Consider the following 25,879-nt stretch of genomic DNA (forward strand, 5'->3'; position numbering starts at 1 on the left):
ACTCATTTCGCCTATGCACTCCTAATCAACGACATTTAAAAAAAAACGTTGTCTAGGGGTAAAGCCTACCAAACTTGGTCTACTCTATTTGTAACATATTCTAGTTTTGTGAACAGAAAACTGTATTGAGATCAAATGTTTCATCGATGAGAAAATGTGAAGAATATCGATCAAAATCCATCTCGTTATATCTCTTCCCACTGCCGGCCACTTGGCTTCCTCTCACGACCATATTTGCTAGTGAATGGAAATGCCAAGCGGATGCTTAAAACATTTTTATTACAATCCGGTGAAATCTCTGTGTCATTGTTCAATCTGTGATGCTGCCTTGTTGACAACATAAACGGTGCAGATTAGAGACGATTAGAGACGTTTTTCCCGGTCACGTCTCTGGTCATGGACCAGTACCACACGGTTCAGCATAGTCGCATTGTCTAGTTGAAAAGAAATGTCCCAGAATCGCACCAATAGCCAACCGACGTTAAACCCCATCGAAGAAGGAGCACCAATAGCCAACCGACGTTAAACCCCATCGAAGAAGAAGAAGAAGAAGGAGCACCAATAGCCAACCGACGTTAAACCCCATCGAAGAAGAAGGAGCACCAATAGCCAACCGACGTTAAACCCCATCGAAGAAGAAGAAGAATAAGGAGCACCAATAGCCAACCGCCGTTCAACCCCGTAGAAGAAAACGAAGAAGAAGGAGCACCAATAGCCAACCGCCGTTCAACCCCATAGAAGAAGACGAAGAAGAAGGAGCACCAATAGCCAGAGACCCAAACGGGAAGTGATCTTTAACCAGGATGCACGGGACAACGTGAATGTCAACTAGTGTTTTATAAACTGAATTTAACCGTCATAATGAAGAAATCGTCTACCTCTTTTGCATTTTAGTAATTGTAGCTCCATATTGCATAATATAGCGTCTGTAACTAAACTATTTATTTGTTCAACGTCGAAATTTAGAGGCATATAGTAACAATGTTGCCGGCTAATAGGTTGTGGTTGTCTGAAGCAGCTCTTGGAATGTTGCAAAGCCTTCGATATTACTGCCAGGAGACACCCAGAAAGCTCCGAATATGCGAGGCAATCTCAAATTTAGAAGTGGGAACAAAAATCAAAGTGCAGGTATTGTAATTGTGTCTACTGTAGACCGTCATTGTAAATGAAGAATTTCTTCTCAACTGACCTGCCTTGTTAAAGGTTAAATAAAATACGGTCATAAATGAATGAATGAGAAGTAAGTGAATGAATGAATGACCCTCAGAGGTCTGCTGCTCAGTGTGCATCACTGCTACTGTCATTTCCAAATATTACATTTGTAACTTCATTTCTGAAAGGTTCATTACAGACTACTGTATTTAGCTATTTCACTCAGGACCGGGTTGGTCAAAGTGTATAGTGTAATGTATTGTCCCTCCTGAAATGTATTGTCTATGCCTGTGATTTGTCGTTGTCCCACCTAACTTAAGATGAATCCTGTAAGTTGCTCTGGATAAGAGTGTCTGCTAAATGACTAAAATGTTGTTGTTTTAAAACGCAGTTGTCATACTTGAGTAAAAGTAAAGATACCTTAATAGAAAATGAGTCAAGTGAAAGTCACCCAGTAAAATACTACTTGAGTAAAAGCCAAAGTATTTGGTTTGAAATATACTTAAGTATCAAAAGTGAAAATATTAATAAAACCAGACGTCTTTCTGTTTTATTTACAGGTAGCCAGGGGAACACTCCAACACATATCATTTACAGTGTGTGTGAATTGGACCATTTTACTGTCCTGCTAAGCATTCAAAATGTAATGAGTTATTTTGGGTGTCAAGGAAAATGTATGGAGTAGAAAGTACATTATTTTCTCTTGGAATGTAGTGAAGTAAAAGTTGTCAAAATATCTAAAGTAAAGTACAGATACCCCCCAAAAATGACTTAAGTAGTACTATTTTTACAATTTTTACTTTTAAGTACTTTACACCACTGTGTCCCCCTGATATCGTACGGCTGAGCTGGTCAAAGTCTATAATGTGGCCTCCCGGGTGGCGCAGTGCTCTAAGGCACTGCATCGCAGCGCTAGCTGTGCCACCAGAGACTCTGGGTTCGCGAGGTTTCGGCCAGTAGGGATATCCTTGTCTCATCGCGCACCAGCGACTCCTGTGGCGGGCCGGTTGCAGTGCTAACCAAGGTCGCCAGGGGCACGGTGTTTCCTCCGACACATTGGTGCGGCTGTCTTCCGGGTTGGATGCGGGCTGTGTTAAGAAGCAGTGTGTTTCGGGAGGACGCATGACTTTTGACCGTCGTCTCTCCCGGGAGTTGTAGCGATGAGACAAGATAGTAACTACTAATAATTGGATACTATGAAATTGGGGAGAAAAAGGGGGTAAAATTCAACAGAAAAAGTCTTTAATGGACTGTATTATACCGTCCCTGTGATATCCTAGGGCTGGGTTCGCTCTGTGAGACCCCAGAAGGAGAATCTGTTCCTCCATGTGAATGACGGGAGCTCCCTTCAGTCTCTACAGGTAGTGGCCAGCTCAGAGCTCAACCACAGGTGAGGACGTACCTGTAGGCTACCTTTTATTATAGCACCCTCTTCCCTTTGGGGTGAAGTGACTTGTGTAGTTATGTGATATATTACTATACCTGTCATGAGTATTTTTCATTGACTTGATTATCATTTCTCTGTTCTTTCCTGGTTGTTTCTTCATCTCCAGACTGCTGACGTTTGGGAGTGCTGTGGAGATCTCAGGAAGCCTGGTCACGAGTCCCAGCCGCAAGCAGGACGTGGAACTGCAGGCTGACCAGATAGATGTGGTTGGAGAATGTAACCCTGTGGTAAATATATAACCTGATAGATGTGGTTGGAGAATGTAACCCTGTGGTAAATATATAACCTGATAGGTGTGGTTGGAGAATGTAAATATATAACCAGATAGATGTGGTTGGAGAATGTAAATATATAACCAGATAGATGTGGTTGGAGAATGTAAATATATAACCTGATAGATGCGGTTGGAGAATGTAACCCTGTGGTAAATATATAACCTGATAGATGTGGTTGGAGAATGTAACCCTGTGGTAAATATATAACCTGATAGATGTGGTTGGAGAATGTAAATATATAACCTGATAGATGTGGTTGGAGAATGTAAATATATAACCAGATAGATGTGGTTGGAGAATGTAAATATATAACCAGATAGATGTGGTTGGTGAATGTAACCCTGTGGTAAATATATAACCTGATAGATGCAGTTGGAGAATGTAAATATATAACCAGATTGATGTGGTTGGAGAATGTAAATATATATTGAGATAGATGTGGTTGGAGGGTGTAAATATATAACCAGGTAGATGTGGTTGGAGAATGTAAATATATAACCAGATAGATATGGTTGGAGAATGTAAATATATAACCAGATAGATGTGGTTGGAGAATGTAACCCTGTGGTAAATATATAACCAGATAGATGTGGTTGGAGAATGTAAATATATTACCAGCTAGATGTGGTTGGAGAATGTAACACTGTGGTAAATATATAACCTGATAGATGTGGTTGGAGAATGTAAATATATACCCAGATAGATGTGGTTGGAGAATGTAACCCTGTGGTAAATATATAACCTGATAGATGTGGTTGGAGAATGTAAATATATAATGAGATAGATGTGGTTGGAGAATGTAAATATATAATGAGATAGATGTGGTTGGATAATGTAAATATATAATCAGATAGATGTGGTTGGAGAATGTAACCCTGTGGTAAATATATAACCTGATAGATGTGGTTGGAGAATGTAACCCTGTGGTAAATATATAACCTGATAGATGTGGTTGGAGAATGTAAATATATAATGAGATAGATGTGGTTGGAGAATGTAAATATATAATGAGATAGATGTGGTTGGAGAATATAAATATATAATCAGATAGATGTGGTTGGAGAATGTAACCCTGTGGTAAATATATAACCTGATAGATGTGGTTGGAGAATGTAACCCTGTGGTAAATATATAACCTGATAGATGTGGTTGGAGAATGTAAATATATAATGAGATAGATGTGGTTGAGAATGTAAATATATAACCTGATAGATGTGGTTGGAGAATTTTAAATATATAACCTTTCTCATGCTCTGTTGTTTCAGGACTTCCCCTTTAAGATCAAGGAGAAACATGGTCTGGAATACATCCGTCAGTTTCCTCACCTGAGGTGTAAAACCAACGTCTTCAGCTCCCTGCTGAGAATACGCAGCGAAGCCACCACTGCTATACAGCAATATTTCAAGGTGAGATGAGACCAATGTTAGACCAGTAGACTAGAATATCAATCAAATGTATTTATAAAGCCCTTCTAAAACCCCAAACAGCAAGCAATGCAGGTGTAGAAGCACGGTGGCTTGGAAAAACTCTAGGAACCTAGAGAGGAACCAGGCTATGAGGGGTGGCCAGTCCTCTTCTGGCTGTGCTGGGTGGAGATTATAACAGAACATGGCCAAGATGTTCAAATGTTCATAAATGACCAGCATGGTCAAATAATAATAATCACAGTAGTTGTCGAGGGTGCAGCAAGTCAGCACCTCAGGAGTAAATGTCAGTTGGCTTTTCATAGCCGATCATTAAGAGTATCTCTACCACTCCTGCTCGCTCTAGAGAGTTGAAAACAGCAGGTCTGGGACAGGTAGCACTTTCCGGTGAACAGGTCAGCACCTCAGGAGTAAATGTCAGTTGGCTTTTCATAGAATATCATTGTTATACCAACTCATATCCTCTTCACACTACTGTCCCAAGCCAGGCTTTGCTGGGCTGGTCTGGCTAGCCTTGTCATCCACCGTTGGTGCTGGAACCATGTCAATATCCAAGATGACCCAATAGTGTGAAATGTCATTGTTGCAGGAGAAGGGCTTTATTCAGGTCCACACCCCAGTCTGGATGATAATGTGTTGTTGTTGTTGTTGCAGGAGAAGGGTTTTATTCAGGTCCACACCCCAGTCCTTACCTCTAATGACTGTGAAGGGGCAGGAGAGCTCTTCCAGGTTGAGGTGAGCTCTGTCTGTCAGAGAATTACAATTCTGATCTTTCCGTCAACAAAATGATGCAGTACATAAAGTCATAATAATGACAATACTTGGGACTTGTGGAGCAGTTTCGTTTGACCATCTGGTTGTTATTGTAAAAAGAAGGATTAATGTGTCTTCTATCTTCCCTCAGCCTGCAGGTCAGGATAAGAACCAGGATGAGGAAGGGCACCAACACTTCTTCTCTGTCCCAGCGTACCTGACTGTCTCTGGGCAGCTGCATCTGGAGGTCATGGCTGGGTGAGGAGATACTGGAACTCAGTACCATGCTTTCATTCAGTCAGTCTTTTGGTCACTCGCTCTCTCACCCACCCACTCACCCACCCACCCACCCACCCACACACCCACCCACCCACCCACTCACCCACCCACCCACTCACTCACTCACTCACCCACCCACCCACTCACCCACCCACCAACCCACCCACCCACTCACTCACTCATAAGATCCAGAGATAGTATTGTACGAATGCAGTATTTATACTTTGTGTGTTCTATGACTCTTCCAGGGCGTTTCCTGGAGTGTACACTTTTGGACCAACGTTCCGGGCAGAGAACTCTCAGAGCAGACGTCACCTGGCTGAGTTCTACATGGTGGAGGCAGAGATCTCCTTCACACAGTCACTCGAGGATCTAATGAAGGTATGGAATATAAGTCCCATTATATAAAACGTTTCTAACTTGTAAAACTCTACAGTAAATGGTGGAGGCAGAGATCTCCTTCACACAGTCACTAGAGCAGTGGTTTTCAAACAACTCCTCTGGAACCCCCAGCCGTTCCAAATCTCTCCTCAGGGAACCCAGCTGTTCCAAACCTCTCCTCGGGGAACCCAGCTGTTCCAAACCTCTCCTCGGGGAACCCAGCTGTTCCAAACCTCTCCTCGGGGAACCCAGCTTTTCCAAACCTCTCCTCTGGGAACCCGGCTGTTCCAAACCTCTCCTCGGGGAACCCGGCTGTTCCAAACCTCTCCTCGGGGAACCCAGCCGTTCCAAACCTCTCATCGGGAACCTCCAGCTGTTCCAAACCTCTCCTCGGGAACCCCCAGCCGTTCCAAACCTCTCCTCGGGGAACCCCCAGCCGTTCCAAACCTCTCCTCGGGAACCCCCAGCCATTCCAAACCTCTCCTCGGGGACCCCCAGCCGTTCCAAACCTCTCCTCGGGGACCCCCAGCCGTTCCAAACCTCTCTGGAACCCCCAGCCGTTCCAAACCTCTCCTCTGGAACCCCCAGCCGTTCCAAACCTCTCCTCTGGAACCCCCAGCCGTTCCAAACCTCTCCTCGGGGAACCCAGCTGTTCCAAACCTCTCCTCGGGGAACCCAGCTGTTCCAAACCTCTCCTCGGGGAACCCAGCTGTTCCAAACCTCTCCTCGGGAACCCCCAGCTGTTCCAAACCTCTCCTCGGGGACCCCCAGCCGTTCCAAACCTCTCCTCGGGGAACCCCCAGCCGTTCCAAACCTCTCCTCGGGGAACCCCCAGCTGTTCCAAACCTCTCCTCGGGAACCCCCAGCCGTTCCAAATCTCTCCTCGGGGAACCCCCAGCTGTTCCAAACCTCTCCTCGGGGAACCCCCAGCTGTTCCAAACCTCTCCTCGGGGACCCCCAGCCGTTCCAAACCTCTCCTCGGGGACCCCCAGCCGTTCCAAACCTCTCTGGAACCCCCAGCCGTTCCAAACCTCTCCTCTGGAACCCCCAGCCGTTCCAAACCTCTCCTCGGGGACCCCCAGCCGTTCCATGTATTTGAACTATTCCAGAGCTAGCACACCTGATTCAACTTGGCAACAAATTATCAAAAACCTTGACTACTTGGAAATTGGTGAGCTAGTTCAGTGTTTCAACAAAATTGTGAAACATCTGGGGGTCCCGAGGAGAGGTTTGGAACCGCTGGGGGTCCCTGAAGAGAGGTTTGGAACGGCTGGGGGTCCCCGAGGAGAGGTTTGGAACGGCTGGGGGTCCCCGAGGAGAGGTTTGGAACGGCTGGGGTCCCCGAGGAGAGGTTTGGAACGGCTGGGGGTCCCCGAGGAGAGATTTGATACGGCTGGGGGTTCCCGAGGAGAGGTTTGGAACGGCTGGGGGTCCCCGAGGAGAGGTTTGGAACGGCTGGGGGTCCCCGAGGAGAGGTTTGGAACGGCTGGGGGTCCCGAGGAGAGGTTTGGAACGGCTGCGGGTCCCCGAGGAGAGGTTTGGAACGGCTGGGTGTCCCCGAGGAGAGGTTTGGAACGGCTGGGGGTCCCCGAGGAGAGATTTGATACGGCTGGGGGTCCCCGAGGAGAGATTTGATACGGCTGGGGGTCCCCGAGGAGAGGTTTGGAACGGCTGGGGGTCCCCGAGGAGAGATTTGGAACGGCTCTGGCTCCCATCAGTTTGATCCAGTGTTGATATATGGTGTCCTTCTAGACCTGATTGACTAAATGACTCTGCATTAACTTGTGTCCTAGTCCCAATTGACTAAATTCATCAGCATTACCCAGTCTCCTTCTAGACCTGACTAAATTATTCTGCATTAACTTCTTCTAGACCTGACTAAATGACTCTGCATTAACTCCTTCTAGACCTGACTAAATGACTCTGCATTAACTCCTTCTAGACCTGACTAAAGGACTCTGCATTAACTCCTTCTAGACCTGACTAAATGACTCTGCATTAACTCCTTCTAGACCTGACTAAATGACTCTGCATTAACTCCTTCTAGACCTGACTAAATGACTCTGCATTAACTCCTTCTAGACCTGACTAAAGGACTCTGCATTAACTCCTTCTAGACCTGACTAAATGACTCTGCATTAACTCCTTCTAGACCTGACTAAATGACTCTGCATTAACTCCTTCTAGACCTGACTAAAGGACTCTGCATTAACTCCTTCTAGACCTGACTAAAGGACTCTGCATTAACTCCTTCTAGACCTGACTAAAGGACTCTGCATTAACTCCTTCTAGACCCGACTAAATGACTCTGCATTAACTCCTTCTAGACCTGACTAAATGACTCTGCATTAACTCCTTCTAGACCTGACTAAATGACTCTGCATTAACTCCTTCTAGACCTGACTAAATGACTCTGCATTAACTCCTTCTAGACCTGACTAAAGGACTCTGCATTAACTCCTTCTAGACCTGACTAAAGGACTCTGCATTAACTCCTTCTAGACCTGACTAAATGACTCTGCATTAACTCCTTCTAGACCTGACTAAATGACTCTGCATTAACTCCTTCTAGACCTGACTAAAGGACTCTGCATTAACTCCTTCTAGACCTGACTAAATGACTCTGCATTAACTCCTTCTAGACCTGACTAAATGACTCTGCATTAACTCCTTCTAGACCTGACTAAAGGACTCTGCATTAACTCCTTCTAGACCTGACTAAATGACTCTGCATTAACTCCTTCTAGACCTGACTAAAGGACTCTGCATTAACTCCTTCTAGACCTGACTAAAGGACTCTGCATTAACTCCTTCTAGACCTGACTAAAGGACTCTGCATTAACTTGTGTCCTTCCCTCGTCAGGTGATGGAAGACTTGTTCAGGTCTACAACAGAACATCTCCTATCTCAGTGTCCTGAAGATGTGGCTTTATACCACAAACACGTGTCACCTGGATACAGGGTGAGACACCAGAAAATATCTCAAATGCAATACCATGCATATTCTCTGAACATGTTGAATGAACCTTGAACCCCCCCCCCCCCCCCCCCCTCCACACACACACCTATTGACCTAAACTAGAGATTATTCTGTTTTCTCTATTTCTCCCAAGGACTATGTGGATCTAATGATGAAGAAGAGTTTTAATGTGTAAGTGTGGGTCATGATTACGCAAGCTTTAATGTGTCCCAAATGTCTCCCTATTCCCTACATAGTGCACACATTTTGACCAGGACCCATAGGGTAGTAGTGCACTGTATAGGGAATAGGTTGCCTTATGGGTCATGTCTCACCTCTACCAATCTAAATCAAATCAAATGTCACATGCTGGGTAAACATCAGGTGTAGACTAACTGGTCTAGGCTAACAGTGGACTGAAGGGTCCTTGGTAAACATCAGGTGTAGACTAACAGTGAAATGCTGACTGATGGGTCCTTGGTAAACAACAGGTGTAGACTAACAGTGGACTGATGGGTAAACATCTGGTGTGGACTAACAGTGGACTGAAGGGTCCTTGGTAAACATCAGGTGTGGACTAACAGTGGACTTCTAGGTAAACAACAGGTGTAGACTAACAGTGGACTGAAGGGTCCTTGGTAAACATCAGGTGTAGACTAACAGTGAAATGCTGACTGATGGGTCCTTGGTAAACAACAGGTGTAGACTAACAGTGGACTGATGGGTAAACATCTGGTGTGGACTAACAGTGGACTGAAGGGTCCTTGGTAAACATCAGGTGTGGACTAACAGTGGACTGCTAGGTAAACAACAGGTCTAGACTAACAGTGGACTGCTGACTGAAGGGTCCTTGGTAAACATCAGGTGTGGACTAACAGTGGACTGCTTGGTAAACATCTGGTGTGGACTAACAGTGGACTGCTAGGTAAACAACAGGTCTAGACTAACAGTGGACTGCTGACTGAAGGGTCCTTGGTAAACATCAGGTGTGGACTAACAGTGTAATGCTTGGTAAACATCTGGTGTGGGCTAACAGTGGACTGAAGGGTCCTTGGTAAACATCAGGTGTGGACTAACAGTGTAATGCTTGGTAAACATCTGGTGTGGGCTAACAGTGTAATGCTTGGTAAACATCTGGTGTGGACTAACAGTGTAATGCTAGGTAAACATCAGGTGTGGACTAACAGTGTAATGCTTGGTAAACAACAGGTCTAGACTAACAGTGGACTGATGGGTCCTTGGTAAACAACAGGTGTGGACTAACAGTGGACTGAAGGGTCCTTGGTAAACATCAGGTGTGGACTAACAGTGGACTGAAGGGTCCTTGGTAAACAACAGGTGTGGACTAACAGTGGACTGAAGGGTCCTTGGTAAACAACAGGTGTAGACTAACAGTGGACTGAAGGGTCCTTGGTAAACAACAGGTGTGGACTAACAGTGGACTGAAGGGTCCTTGGTAAACATCTGGTGTGGGCTAACAGTGGACTGAAGGGTCCTTGGTAAACATCAGGTGTAGACTAACAGTGGACTGAAGGGTCCTTGGTAAACATCAGGTGTAGACTAACAGTGGACTGAAGGGTCCTTGGTAAACATCAGGTGTGGACTAACAGTGGACTGATGGGTCCTTGGTAAACATCAGGTGTAGACTAACAGTGGACTGATGGGTCCTTGGTAAACATCTGGTGTGGACTAACAGTGGACTGAAGGGTCCTTGGTAAACATCAGGTGTGGACTAACAGTGGACTGAAGGGTCCTTGGTAAACATCTGGTGTGGACTAACAGTGGACTGAAGGGTCCTTGGTAAACATCTGGTGTGGACTAACAGTGGACTGAAGGGTCCTTGGTAAACATCTGGTGTGGACTAACAGTGGACTGAAGGGTCCTTGGTAAACATCTGGTGTGGACTAACAGTGGACTGAAGGGTCCTTGGTAAACATCTGGTGTGGACTAACAGTGGACTGAAGGGTCCTTGGTAAACATCTGGTGTGGACTAACAGTGTAATGCTTGGTAAACATCTGGTGTGGACTAACAGTGGACTGAAGGGTCCTTGGTAAACATCTGGTGTGGACTAACAGTGTAATGCTTGGTAAACATCTGGTGTGGACTAACAGTGGACTGAAGGGTCCTTGGTAAACATCAGGTGTGGACTAACAGTGAAATGCTGACTGATGGGTCCTTGGTAAACATCAGGTGTAGACTAACAGTGGACTGAAGGGTCCTTGGTAAACAACAGGTGTGGACTAACAGTGGACTGAAGGGTCCTTGGTAAACATCTGGTGTGGGCTAACAGTGGACTGAAGGGTCCTTGGTAAACATCAGGTGTAGACTAACAGTGGACTGAAGGGTCCTTGGTAAACATCAGGTGTAGACTAACAGTGGACTGAAGGGTCCTTGGTAAACATCAGGTGTGGACTAACAGTGGACTGATGGGTCCTTGGTAAACATCAGGTGTAGACTAACAGTGGACTGATGGGTCCTTGGTAAACATCTGGTGTGGACTAACAGTGGACTGAAGGGTCCTTGGTAAACATCAGGTGTGGACTAACAGTGGACTGAAGGGTCCTTGGTAAACATCTGGTGTGGACTAACAGTGGACTGAAGGGTCCTTGGTAAACATCTGGTGTGGACTAACAGTGGACTGAAGGGTCCTTGGTAAACATCTGGTGTGGACTAACAGTGGACTGAAGGGTCCTTGGTAAACATCTGGTGTGGACTAACAGTGGACTGAAGGGTCCTTGGTAAACATCTGGTGTGGACTAACAGTGGACTGAAGGGTCCTTGGTAAACATCTGGTGTGGACTAACAGTGTAATGCTTGGTAAACATCTGGTGTGGACTAACAGTGGACTGAAGGGTCCTTGGTAAACATCAGGTGTGGACTAACAGTGAAATGCTGACTGATGGGTCCTTGGTAAACATCAGGTGTGGACTAACAGTGTAATGCTGACTGATGGGTCCTTGGTAAACATCAGGTGTGGACTAACAGTGGACTGAAGGGTCCTTGGTAAACAACAGGTGTAGACTAACAGTGGACTGAAGGGTCCTTGGTAAACAACAGGTGTAGACTAACAGTGAAATGCTGACTGAAGGGTCCTTGGTAAACAACAGGTGTGGACTAACAGTGAAATGCTGACTGATGGGTCCTTGGTAAACATCTGGTGTGGGCTAACAGTGAAATGCTGACTGAAGGGTCCTTGGTAAACAACAGGTGTAGACTAACAGTGAAATGCTGACTGAAGGGTCCTTGGTAAACATCAGGTGTGGACTAACAGTGAAATGCTGACTGAAGGGTCCTTGGTAAACAACAGGTGTAGACTAACAGTGAAATGCTGACTGAAGGGTCCTTGGTAAACATCAGGTGTGGACTAACAGTGAAATGCTGACTGATGGGTCCTTGGTAAACATCAGGTGTAGACTAACAGTGGACTGAAGGGTCCTTGGTAAACAACAGGTGTAGACTAACAGTGGACTGAAGGGTCCTTGGTAAACAACAGGTGTAGACTAACAGTGAAATGCTGACTGAAGGGTCCTTGGTAAACAACAGGTGTGGACTAACAGTGAAATGCTGACTGATGGGTCCTTGGTAAACATCTGGTGTGGGCTAACAGTGAAATGCTGACTGAAGGGTCCTTGGTAAACAACAGGTGTAGACTAACAGTGAAATGCTGACTGAAGGGTCCTTGGTAAACATCAGGTGTGGACTAACAGTGAAATGCTGACTGAAGGGTCCTTGGTAAACAACAGGTGTAGACTAACAGTGAAATGCTGACTGAAGGGTCCTTGGTAAACATCAGGTGTGGACTAACAGTGAAATGCTGACTGATGGGTCCTTGGTAAACATCAGGTGTAGACTAACAGTGAAATGCTAGGTAAACAACAGGTGTGGACTAACAGTGAAATGCTGACTGATGGGTCCTTGGTAAACATCAGGTGTAGACTAACAGTGTAATGCTTGGTAAACAACAGGTGTAGACTAACAGTGAAATGCTGACTGATGGGTCCTTGGTAAACAACAGGTGTAGACTAACAGTGTAATGCTGACTGATGGGTCCTGGGTAAACAACAGGTGTAGACTAACAGTGAAATGCTGACTGATGGGTCCTTGGTAAACAACAGGTGTAGACTAACAGTGAAATGCTGACTGAAGGGTCCTTGGTAAACAACAGGTGTAGACTAACAGTGAAATGCTGACTGAAGGGTTCTTGGTAAACAACAGGTGTAGACTAACAGTGAAATGCTGACTGATGGGTCCTTGGTAAACAACAGGTGTAGACTAACAGTGAAATGCTGACTGAAGGGTCCTTGGTAAACAACAGGTGTAGACTAACAGTGAAATGCTGACTGATGGGTCCTTGGTAAACATCAGGTGTAGACTAACAGTGAAATGCTAGGTAAACAACAGGTGTAGACTAACAGTGAAATGCTGACTGACTGAAGGGTCCTTGGTAAACATCAGGTGTAGACTAACAGTGTAATGCTTGGTAAACAACAGGTGTAGACTAACAGTGAAATGCTGACTGATGGGTCCTTGGTAAACAACAGGTGTAGACTAACAGTGTAAAATGCTGACTGAAGGGTCCTTGGTAAACAACAGGTGTAGACTAACAGTGAAATGCTGACTGAAGGGTCCTTGGTAAACAACAGGTGTAGACTAACAGTGAAATGCTGACTGATGGGTCCTTGGTAAACAACAGGTGTAGACTAACAGTGTAATGCTGACTGAAGGGTCCTTGGTAAACAACAGGTGTAGACTAACAGTGTAAAGCTGACTGATGGGTCCTTGGTAAACAACAGGTGTAGACTAACAGTGAAATGCTGACTGATGGGTCCTTGGTAAACAACAGGTGTAGACTAACAGTGAAATGCTGACTGATGGGTCCTTGGTAAACAACAGGTGTAGACTAACAGTGAAATGCTGACTGATGGGTCCTTGGTAAACAACAGGTGTAGACTAACAGTGAAATGCTGACTGATGGGTCCTTGGTAAACAACAGGTGTAGACTAACAGTGAATTGCTTGGTAAACAACAGGTGTGGACTAACAGTGTAATGCTGACTGAAGGGTCCTTCGTAAACAACAGGTGTAGACTAACAGTGGACTGAAGGGTCCTGGGTAAACAACAGGTGTAGACTAACAGTGAAATGCTGACTGAATGGTCCTTGGTAAACAACAGGTGTAGACTAACAGTGAATTGCTTGGTAAACAACAGGTGTGGACTAACAGTGTAATGCTGACTGAAGGGTCCTTCGTAAACAACAGGTGTAGACTAACAGTGAAATGCTGACTGACTGAAGGGTCCTTCGTAAACAACAGGTGTAGACTAACAGTGAAATGCTGACTGATTGGGTCCTTGGTAAACAACAGGTGTAGACTAACAGTGACATGCTTGGTAAACAACAGGTGTAGACTAACAGTGAAATGTTGACTGATGGGTCCTTGGTAAACAACAGGTGTAGACTAACAGTGTAATGCTGACTGATGGGTCCTTGGTAAACAACAGGTGTAGACTAACAGTGAAATGCTGACTGACTGAAGGGTCCTTCGTAAACAACAGGTGTAGACTAACAGTGAAATGCTGACTGAAGGGTCCTTGGTAAACAACAGGTGTAGACTAACAGTGTAATGCTTGGTAAACAACAGGTGTAGACTAACAGTGAAATGCTGACTGAAGGGTCCTTGGTAAACAACAGGTGTAGACTAACAGTGTAATGCTTGGTAAACAACAGGTGTAGACTAACAGTGTAATGCTGACTGATGGGTCCTTGGTAAACAACAGGTGTAGACTAACTGTTGTTGAGAAAACTTGTGTTGTGGCTTTTCATCCTCTGCCATATCGTGGATTGAGAGCTATCTATCTAATAGAACTCAGAGGGTTTTCTTTAATGGAAGTGTCTCTAATGTCAAACATGTAAAGTGTGGTGTACCACAGGGCAGCTCTCTAGGCCCTCTCCTCTTTTCTATTTTTACCAATGACCTGCCACTGGCATTAAACAAAGCCTGTGTGTCCATGTATGCTGGTGACTCAACCATATACGCATCAGCAACCACAGCTAATGAAGTCACTGAAACCCTTAACAAAGAGTTGCAGTCTGTTTTGGAATGGGTGGCCTGTAATAAACTGGTCCTGAACATCTCTAAAACTAAGAGCATTGTGTTTGATACAAATCATTCCCTAAGTTCTAAACCTCAGCTGAATCTGGTAATGAATGATGTAGCTGTTGAACAAGTTGAGGAGACTAAATTACTTGGCGTTACCTTAGATTGGGCTACGTACAGGTACAGTGATCTGTGAGCTGCTCTGACAGCTGATGCTTTAAGTTAGTGAGGGAGATATAAGTCTCCAGCTTCAGTGATTATTGCAATTCGTTCCAGTCATTGGCAGCAGAGAACTGGAAGGAAAGGCGACCAAAGGAGGTGTTGACTTTGGGGATGACCAGTGAGATATACCTGCTGGAGCGCGTGCTACGGGTGGGTGTTGCTATGGTGATCAGTGAGCAGAGATAAGGCGGGGATTTACCTAGCAAAGACTTATAGATGGCCTGGAGCCAGTGGGTTTGGAGACGAATATGTAGCGAGAGCCAGCCGACTAGAGCATACAGGTCTCAGTGGTGGGTAGTATATGGGGCTTTGGTGACAAAACGCATGGCTCTGTGATAGACTGCATCCAATTTGCTTAGTAGAGTGTTGGCGGCTATTTTTTAAATGACATCGCCGAAGTCTTGGGGGGCGGCAGGGTAGCCTAGTGGTTATAGCGTTGGACTAGCAACCGGAAGGTTGCAAGATCAAATCGCCGAGCTGACATGGTAAAAATTTGTCGTTCTGCCCCTGAACAGGCAGTTAACCCACTGTTCCTAGGCCGTCATTGAAAAGAAGAATTTGTTCTTAATTTTAACTGACTTGCCTTTTTAAATAAAGGTCAAATAAAATAAAAAATATTGGCATAAGGGAGAGGCATGTGTAGCCGAGTGATCATAGGGTGCAATGAGCAGCACTAGGTAAGTCAGGGAGCCGTTCGGTAGTCGCTACTATGCTAGGCGAGCTGGAGACACGGCGATTCAGACAGCTAGCGGGCCGGGGCTGGCAGATGGGCCTCCAGGGACGCAACGGAAGAGCCTGTTGAAACCACCTCGGACGATTACGTCGGCAGACCAGCCATGATGGGGCTCCGTGTCGGCAATAAAGGGTCCAGGCAAAATAGGTATTGTAGCCCAAGAATTTGCTAATAGACCTCTTCGGGTAGCCGGGAGATGAGCCTAGCTCAAGGCTAACTGATGCTTGCTTTGGAACAGAGGCGTTAGCCAGCAGTAGCCACTCGGTTGCAGCTAGCTAGCTGCGATGATCCGGTGTAATGGTCCAGAGCTTGCGGTAGGAATCCGGTGAAGCGATAGAGAAAAAGCAGTCCGATATACTCTGGGATGATATACTCTGGGATGATATACTCTGGGATGATATACTCTGGGTTAATATACTCTAGGTTGATATACTCTAGGTTAATATACTCTAGGTTGATATACTCTGGGATGATATACTCTGGGTTGATATACTCTGGGTTGATATCGTATGTATTGATACAGTGGGGAGAACAAGTATTTGATACACTGCCGATTTTGCAGGTTTTCCCACTTGCAAAGCATGTAGAGGTCTGTAATTTCTATCATAGGTACACTTCAACTGTGAGAGACGGAATCTAAAACCAAAATCCAGAAAATCACATTTTATGCTTTTTAAGTAATTAATTAGCAATTTATTTTACGATTACATGTTGATCATTGATATTTAACGATTACACAAGGATCATTAATATACAGTGATTGCAGAATGATCATTAATACTGTTGTTGTTATTTCCATCTCTTTGCTTCAGGATAACCTACACAGAAGCCATAAACATCCTCAACAGCAGCTCCAAGAAATTTGCTTTCAAAACAGATGTAAGTAGAGCACAGCTCCAGCCTCTTTCAGAGGGAGATAACTGTAGCCTCTTTCAGGAGAATGATGTAGCCTCTTTCAGAAGGAGATAAGTGTAACCTCTTTCAGAGGGAGATAACTGTAGCCTCTTTCAGAGGGAGATAGCTGTAGCCTCTTTCAGAGGGAGATAGCTGTAGCCTCTTTCAGAAGGAGATAGCTGTAGCCTCTTTCAGAAGGAGATAGCTATAGCCTCTTTCAGAAGGAGATAGCTGTAGCCTCTTTCAGAAGGAGATAGCTGTAGCTTCTTTCAGAAGGAGATAGCTGTAGCCTCTTTCAGAAGGAGATAGATGTATCCTCTTTCAGAAGGAGATAGCTGTAGCCTCTTTCAGAAGGAGATAGATGTATCCTCTTTCAGAAGGAGATAGCTGTAGCCTCTTAATAACAGATGGTCAGTAGAGCTATTTTCTAGAATGTTGTACCCTGTGTATTCTGTACTGTGTCAACCTGATTCTATTTTCACACCTTAGATTCTACATTTTCGGGCATGTGTGGGGTCAAACCTTTAATCTCTCATTCTCTTTCTGCCTCTAACTCCTTCCCTCTCTCCCCTTCTCACTCTACCCCACCTCTCTTCCCTACCTTCCTCTCCCTCCCTCTTTTACTGATTCTCTTCCCCCTTTTGTCTCCCTCTCTCCTCCTTCCCTCCCTCCTACTTCCCTCCCTCCTCCTTCCCTCCCTCCTCCTTCCCTCTCTCCTCCTTCCCTCTCTCCTCCTTCCCTCCCTCCCTCCCTCCCTCCCTTTTATCAGTGGGGCTCTGACTTGCAGACAGAGCATGAGAAGTACCTGGTGAAACATTGTGGCGATGTTCCTCTCTTCGTCACTGATTATCCCTATGCCCTGAAGCCCTTCTACACACGAGACAACCAGGACCAGCCTCTACACACTGTAAGGTCACGTAGCACATGGAGATCGGTTTAGTTTGAACAACACATCAGGTTGTTATTATATTAGAGAATGTGTTGTTAATGAGTCACCTGGTTAAATAAAACAAACTCCACTCCATAGTTAAAACATTGTTTCGCCTATTAAAGTTGTATGGTCAGTTGAACCGGTTCCGGGTCATGTCAGTTGAACCGGTTCCGGGTCATGTCAGTTGAACCGGTTCCGGTCATGTCAGTTGAACCGGTCCCGGTCATGTCAGTTGAACCGGTCCTGGTCATGTCAGTTGAACCGGTCATGGTCATGTCAGTTGAACCGGTCCCGGTCATGTCAGTTGAACCGGTTCCCGGTCATGTCAGTTGAACCGGTTCCCGGTCATGTCAGTTGAACCGGTTCCCGGTCATGTCAGTTGAACCGGTCCCGGTCATGTCAGTTGAACCGGTCCCGGTCATGTCAGTTGAACCGGTCCCGGTCATGTCAGTTGAACCGGTTCCCGGTCATGTCAGTTGAACCGGTCATGGTCATGTCAGTTGAACCGGTCATGGTCATGTCAGTTGAACAGGTCCCGGGTCATGTCAGTTGAACCGGTTCCGGGTCATGACAGTTGAACCGGTTCCGGGTCATGTCAGTTGAACCGGTTCCGGGTCATGTCAGTTGAACCGGTTCCGGGTCATGTCAGTTGAACCGGTTCCGGGTCATGTCAGTTGAACCGGTTCCGGGTCATGTCAGTTGAACCGGTTCCGGGTCATGTCAGTTGAACCGGTTCCGGGTCATGTCAGTTGAACCGGTCCCGGTCATGTCAGTTGAACCGGTTCCCGGTCATGTCAGTTGAACCGGTTCCCGGTCATGTCAGTTGAACCGGTCCCGGTCATGTCAGTTGAACCGGTCCCGGTCATGTCAGTTGAACCGGTCCCGGTCATGTCAGTTGAACCGGTCCCGGTCATGTCAGTTGAACCGGTCCCGGTCATGTCAGTTGAACCGGTCCCGGTCATGTCAGTTGAACCGGTTCCCGGTCATGTCAGTTGAACCGGTTCCCGGTCATGTCAGTTGAACCGGTTCCCGGTCATGTCAGTTGAACCGGTTCCCGGTCATGTCAGTTGAACCGGTTCCCGGTCATGTCAGTTGAACCGGTCCCGGTCATGTCAGTTGAACCGGTCCCGGTCATGTCAGTTGAACCGGTCCCGGTCATGTCAGTTGAACCGGTCCCGGTCATGTCAGTTGAACCGGTCCCGGTCATGTCAGTTGAACCGGTTCCCGGTCATGTCAGTTGAACCGGTCCCGGTCATGTCAGTTGAACCGGTTCCCGGTCATGTCAGTTGAACCGGTCATGGTCATGTCAGTTGAACAGATTCTGGTCATGTCAGTTGAACAGGTCCCGGGTCATGTCAGTTGAACCGGTTCCGGGTCATGACAGTTGAACCGGTTCCGGGTCATGTCAGTTGAACCGGTTCCGGGTCATGTCAGTTGAACCGGTTCCGGGTCATGTCAGTTGAACCGGTTCCGGGTCATGTCAGTTGAACCGGTCCTGGGTCATGTCAGTTGAACCGGTGTCATCTGTAATTTTAAATGTTCTTTCTTCCACACTTGCAGCCCGGTCATCTCCTTACAGTTTAGTGGAAAAGATGACAGCCCTTTAGCCACCCAGTTGTGTGTGTGTGTGTATACTTACCTTTGTGTGTGTGTTTACGTGTGTGTGTACCTGTGTGTGTGTGTGTGTGTGTGTGTGTGTGTGTGTGTGTGTGTGTATACGTGTGTACCTGTGTGTGTATACTTACCTGTGTGTGTGTGTGTGTATACTTACCTGTGTGTGTGTGTGTGTACTTCCCCAGGCAGCAGCAGTAGACCTATTAGTCCCCGGAGTAGGAGAGATGTGTGGAGGTTCTCTGAGAGAGGAGAGACTGGACCTACTGAAGACACGTCTAGCACAGTAGGAACAACGCTATGAAACAACTCTTTTACAAATTTCAGATAAAAGAAAAACATCTATGAAATACAGAACCTCATTTCATGTCCAATACATATAGACTGTATAAATACATACATATATTTACAATACAACAGACAGACATTTGAAAAGTTAAATATTGAGTATATTACACAACATTAATATGTACACATGGAATCAACACGATTTGGTAATTGCTTGTAATTGCTCGTCTGTTAAACACACGTTATGTGTCTTCTTTAGGGCTGGTTTGGATGAGACATACAGATGGTAAGAGCATTTTAATTCAATACGTGTTCAAATTGTGTAACTATGTTTGCTTGTAATGAAGTACTTTATTTTCTACTCCGTTTTACTCTACACTGTTCTATTCTATACGGTTCTATTCTATACGGTTCTATTCTACTCTACACTGTTCTATTCTATACGGTTCTATTCTACTCTACCCTGTTCTATTCTACTCTGCACTGTTCTATTCTATACGGTTCTATTCTACTCTACCCTGTTCTATTCTACTCTACACTGTTCTATTCTATACGGTTCTATTCTACTCTACACTGTTCTATTCTATACGGTTCTATTCTACTCTACACTGTTCTATTCTACTCTACACTGTTCTATTCTACTCTACACTGTTCTATTCTACTCTACACTGTTCTATTCTGTTCTATTCTACTCTACACTGTTCTATTCTACTCTACACTGTTATGTTCTACTCTACACTGTTATGTTCTACTCTACACTATTCTATACGGTTCTATTCTACTCTACATTGTTCTGTTCTACTCTACACTGTTCTATTCTATATGGTTCTATTCTACTCTACATTGTTCTATTCTACTCTACACTGTTCTATTCTATACGGTTCTATTCTACTCTACACTGTTATGTTCTATACGGTTCTATTCTACTCTACCCTGTTCTATTCTACTCTACACTGTTCTATTCTATACGGTTCTATTCTACTCTACACTGTTCTATTCTATACGGTTCTATTCTACTCTACCCTGTTCTATTCTACTCTACACTATTCTATTCTATACGGTTCTATTCTACTCTACACTGTTCTATTCTATACGGTTCTATTCTACTCTACCCTGTTCTATTCTACTCTACACTGTTCTATTCTATACGGTTCTATTCTACTCTACACTGTTCTATTCTATACGGTTCTATTCTACTCTACACTGTTCTATTCTACTCTACACTGTTCTATTCTGTTCTATTCTACTCTACCCTGTTCTATTCTACTCTACACTGTTCTATTCTATACGGTTCTATTCTACTCTACACTGTTCTATTCTATACGGTTCTATTCTACTCTACACTGGTCTATTCTAGTCTACACTGTTCTATTCTGTTCTATTCTACTCTACACTGTTATGTTCTACTCTACACTGTTATGTTCTACTCTACACTATTCTATACGGTTCTATTCTACTCTACATTGTTCTGTTCTACTCTACACTGTTCTATTCTATATGGTTCTATTCTACTCTACATTGTTCTATTCTACTCTACACTGTTCTATTCTATACGGTTCTATTCTACTCTACACTGTTATGTTCTACTCTACACTGTTATGTTCTACTCTACACTATTCTATTCTATACGGTTCTATTCTACTCTACATTGTTCTATTCTATTCTACACTGTTCTATTCTACTCTACACTGTTCTATTCTACTCTACACTGTTCTATTCTATACGGTTCTATTCTACTCTACATTGTTCTACTCTACACTGTTCTATTCTACACTGTTCTATTCTGTTCTATTCTACTCTACACTGTTATATTCTACTCTACACTTTTATATTCTACTCTACATTGTTCTACTCTACATTGTTCTACTCTACATTGTTCTATTCTACACTGTTCTATTCTGTTCTACTCTACACTGTTCTATTCTGTTCTATTCTACTCTACATTGTTATATTCTACTCTACACTGTTCTATTCTGTTCTGTTCTACTCTACACTGTTCTATTCTACTCTACACTGTTCTATTCTACACTGTTCTATTCTGTTCTATTCTACTCTACACTGTTCTATGCTGTTCTATTCTACTCTACACTGTTCTATTCTGTTATATTCTACTCTACACTGTTCTGTTCTACTCTACACTGTTCTACTCTACACTGTTCTATTCTACTCTACACTGTTCTATTCTACTCTACACTGTTCTATTCTACTCTACACTGTTCTATTCTACTCTACACTGTTCTATTCTACTCTACACTGTTCTATTCTGTTCTATTCTACTCTACACTGTTCTATGCTGTTCTATTCTACTCTACACTGTTCTATTCTGTTCTATTCTACTCTACACTGTTCTATTCTACTCTACACTGTTCTGTTCTACACTGTTCTATTCTGTTATATTCTACTCTACACTGTTCTGTTCTATTCTACTCTACACTGTTCTATTCTGTTCTATTCTACTCTACACTGTTATATTCTACACTGTTCTGTTCTGTTCTACTCTACACTGTTCTGTTCTATTCTACTCTACACTGTTCTATTCTGTTCTATTCTACTCTACACTGTTCTATTCTACTCTACACTGTTCTATTCTACTCTACACTGTTCTATTCTACTCTACACTGTTCTACTCTACACTGTTCTATTCTGTTCTGTTCTACTCTACACTGTTCTAATCTGTTCTATTCTACTCTACACTGTTCTATTCTACTCTACACTGTTCTATTCTGTTATATTCTACTCTACACTGTTCTATTCTACTCTACACTGTTCTATTATACTCTACACTGTTCTATTCTACTCTACATTGTTCTATTCTACTCTACACTGTTCTGTTCTGTTCTACTCTACACTGTTCTATTCTGTTCTATTCTACTCTACACTGTTCTATTCTACTCTACACTGTTCTATTCTACTCTACACTGTTCTATTCTACTCTACTCTGTTCTATTCTACTCTACTCTGTTCTATTCTACTCTACATTGTTCTATTCTACTCTACACTGTTCTATTCTACTCTGTTCTACTCTACACTGTTCTATTCTATTCTACTCTACACTGTTCTATTCTACTCTACACTGTTCTATTCTACTCTACACTGTTCTATTCTGTTCTATTCTACTCTACACTGTTCTGTTCTATTCTACTCTACACCGTTCTGTTCTATTCTACTCTACACTATTCTGTTCTATTCTACTCTACATTGTTCTATTCTACTCTACACTGTTCTATTCTACTCTACACTGTTCTATTCTACTCTACACTGTTCTATTCTGTTCTGTTCTACACTGTTCTATTCTGTTCTGTTCTACTCTACACTGTTCTGTTCTATTCTACTCTACACTGTTCTGTTCTGTTCTACTCTACACTGTTCTATTCTGTTCTGTTCTACTCTACACTGTTCTGTTCTGTTCTACTCTACACTGTTCTATTCTGTTCTGTTCTACTCTACACTGTTCTATTCTGTTCTATTCTACTCTACACTGTTCTATTCTGTTCTGTTCTACTCTACACTGTTCTGTTCTATTCTACTCTACACTGTTCTGTTCTATTCTACTCTACACTGTTCTGTTCTATTCTACTCTACACTGTTCTATTCTACTCTACACTGTTCTGTTCTATTCTACTCTACACTGTTCTATTCTACTCTACACTGTTCTATTCTATTCTACTCTACACTGTTCTATTCTACTCTACACTGTTCTATTCTACTCTACACTGTTATGTTCTACTCTACACTGTTATGTTCTACTCTACACTATTCTATACGGTTCTATTCTACTCTACATTGTTCTGTTCTACTCTACACTGTTCTATTCTATATGGTTCTATTCTACTCTACATTGTTCTATTCTACTCTACACTGTTCTATTCTATACGGTTCTATTCTACTCTACACTGTTATGTTCTATACGGTTCTATTCTACTCTACCCTGTTCTATTCTACTCTACACTGTTCTATTCTATACGGTTCTATTCTACTCTACACTGTTCTATTCTATACGGTTCTATTCTACTCTACCCTGTTCTATTCTAATATACACTATTCTGTTCTATACGGTTCTATTCTACTCTACACTGTTCTATTCTATACGGTTCTATTCTACTCTACCCTGTTCTATTCTACTCTACACTGTTCTATTCTATACGGTTCTATTCTACTCTACACTGTTCTATTCTATACGGTTCTATTCTACTCTACACTGTTCTATTCTACTCTACACTGTTCTATTCTGTTCTATTCTACTCTACCCTGTTCTATTCTACTCTACACTGTTCTATTCTATACGGTTCTATTCTACTCTACACTGTTCTATTCTATACGGTTCTATTCTACTCTACACTGGTCTATTCTAGTCTACACTGTTCTATTCTGTTCTATTCTACTCTACACTGTTATGTTCTACTCTACACTGTTATGTTCTACTCTACACTATTCTATACGTTCTATTCTACTCTACATTGTTCTGTTTCTACTCTACACTGTTCTATTCTATATGGTTCTATTCTACTCTACATTGTTCTATTCTACTCTACACTGTTCTATTCTATACGGTTCTATTCTACTCTACACTGTTATGTTCTACTCTACACTGTTATGTTCTACTCTACACTATTCTATTCTATACGGTTCTATTCTACTCTACATTGTTCTATTCTATTCTACACTGTTCTATTCTACTCTACACTGTTCTATTCTACTCTACACTGTTCTATTCTATACGGTTCTATTCTACTCTACATTGTTCTACTCTACACTGTTCTATTCTACACTGTTCTATTCTGTTCTATTCTACTCTACACTGTTATATTCTACTCTACACTTTTTTATTCTACTCTACATTGTTCTACTCTACATTGTTCTACTCTACATTGTTCTATTCTACACTGTTCTATTCTGTTCTACTCTACACTGTTCTATTCTGTTCTATTCTACTCTACATTGTTATATTCTACTCTACACTGTTCTATTCTGTTCTATTCTACTCTACACTGTTCTATTCTACTCTACACTGTTCTATTCTACTCTACACTGTTCTATTCTACTCTACACTGTTCTATTCTATTCTATACGGTTATATTCTACTCTACATTGTTCTACTCTACATTGTTCTACTCTACACTGTTCTATTCTAACACTGTTCTATTCTGTTATATTCTACTCTACACTGTTCTATGCTGTTCTATTCGACTCTACACTGTTCTATTCTACACTGTTCTGATTCTGTTATTCTACTCTACACTGTCTGTTCTACCTACACTGTTCTGTTCTACTCTACACTGTTCTGTTCTACTCTACACTGTTCTGTTCTACTCTACACTGTTCTATTCTGTTCTGTTCTACTCTACACTGTTCTATTCTACTCTACACTGTTCTATTCTACACTGTTCTATTCTGTTCTATTCTACTCTACACTGTTCTATGCTGTTCTATTCTACTCTACACTGTTCTATTCTGTTATATTCTACTCTACACTGTTCTGTTCTACTCTACACTGTTCTATTCTGTTATATTCCTACTCTACACTGTTCTGTTCTACTCTACACTGTTCTGTTCTACTCTACACTGTTCTGTTCTGTTCTACTCTACACTGTTCTGTTCTACTCTACACTGTTCTATTCTGTTATATTCTACTCTACACTGTTCTACTCTACACTGTTCTATTCTACTCTACACTGTTCTATTCTACTCTACACTGTTCTATTCTACTCTACACTGTTCTATTCTACTCTACACTGTTCTATTCTACTCTACACTGTTCTACTTCTTCTATTCTACTCTAAACTGGTTCTATGCTGTTCTATTCTACTCTACACTGTTCTATTCTGTTCTATTCTACTTACACTGTTCTATTCTACCTACACTGTTCTGTTCTACACTGTTCTATCTGTTATATTCTACTCTACACTGTTCTGTTCTATTCTACTCTACACTGTTCTATTCTGTTCTATTCTACTCTACACTGTTATATTCTACATGTTCTGTTCTGTTTACTCTACACTGTTCTGTTCTATTCTACTCTACACTGTTCTATTCTGTTCTATTCTACTCTACACTGTTCTATTCTACTCACACTGTTCTATTCTACTCTACACTGTTCTATTCTACTCTACACTGTTCTATCTACACTGTTCTATTCTGTTCTGTTCTACTCTACACTGTTCTACAATCTGTTTATTCTACTCTACACTGTTCTATTCTACTCTACACTGTTCTATTCTGTATATTCTACTCTACACTGTTCTATTCACTCTACACTGTTCTATTATACTCTACACTGTTCTATCTTACTCTACATTGTTCTATTCTACTCTACACTGTTCTGTTCTGTTCTACTCTACACTGTTCTATTCTGTTCTATTCTACTCTACACTGTTCTATTCTACTCTACACTGTTCTATTCTACTCTACACTGTTCTATTCTACTCTACTCTGTT

At 43.1% G+C, this 25,879-nt stretch overlaps 1 protein-coding gene across 1 annotated transcript; it reads left to right on the forward strand.

The window, feature by feature from the left end:
- The first annotated feature begins 317 nt into the window (after positions 1–317).
- On the forward strand, positions 318–19,806 carry nars2 (asparaginyl-tRNA synthetase 2, mitochondrial). Its single transcript, XM_031791304.1, has 13 exons — positions 318–1,128; positions 2,433–2,542; positions 2,706–2,826; positions 4,140–4,280; positions 4,953–5,033; positions 5,203–5,309; positions 5,579–5,711; positions 8,575–8,673; positions 8,825–8,862; positions 16,534–16,600; positions 17,385–17,522; positions 19,346–19,443; positions 19,705–19,806. The coding sequence occupies exons 1-13, from the start codon at positions 982–984 to the stop codon at positions 19,733–19,735; spliced, it is 1,311 nt and encodes a 436-aa protein (XP_031647164.1). The 5' UTR covers positions 318–981; the 3' UTR covers positions 19,736–19,806.
- The last annotated feature ends 6,073 nt before the right edge of the window (positions 19,807–25,879 follow it).

This window comes from Oncorhynchus kisutch, linkage group LG15 (assembly GCF_002021735.2).
Source record: "Oncorhynchus kisutch isolate 150728-3 linkage group LG15, Okis_V2, whole genome shotgun sequence".
Taxonomy (NCBI): domain Eukaryota; kingdom Metazoa; phylum Chordata; class Actinopteri; order Salmoniformes; family Salmonidae; genus Oncorhynchus; species Oncorhynchus kisutch.

Excerpts from the sequence above, each read along its gene's own strand:
- nars2 (XM_031791304.1), top strand. The coding sequence starts at position 982 with ATGTTGCCGGCTAATAGGTTGTGGTTGTCTGAAGCAGCTCTTGGAATG. Across the intron at positions 2,827-4,139 it reads TTGGAGAATGTAACCCTGTG|GACTTCCCCTTTAAGATCAA; the intron begins GTAAATATATAA and ends CTGTTGTTTCAG. Across the intron at positions 8,863-16,533 it reads ATGAAGAAGAGTTTTAATGT|GATAACCTACACAGAAGCCA; the intron begins GTAAGTGTGGGT and ends TCTTTGCTTCAG.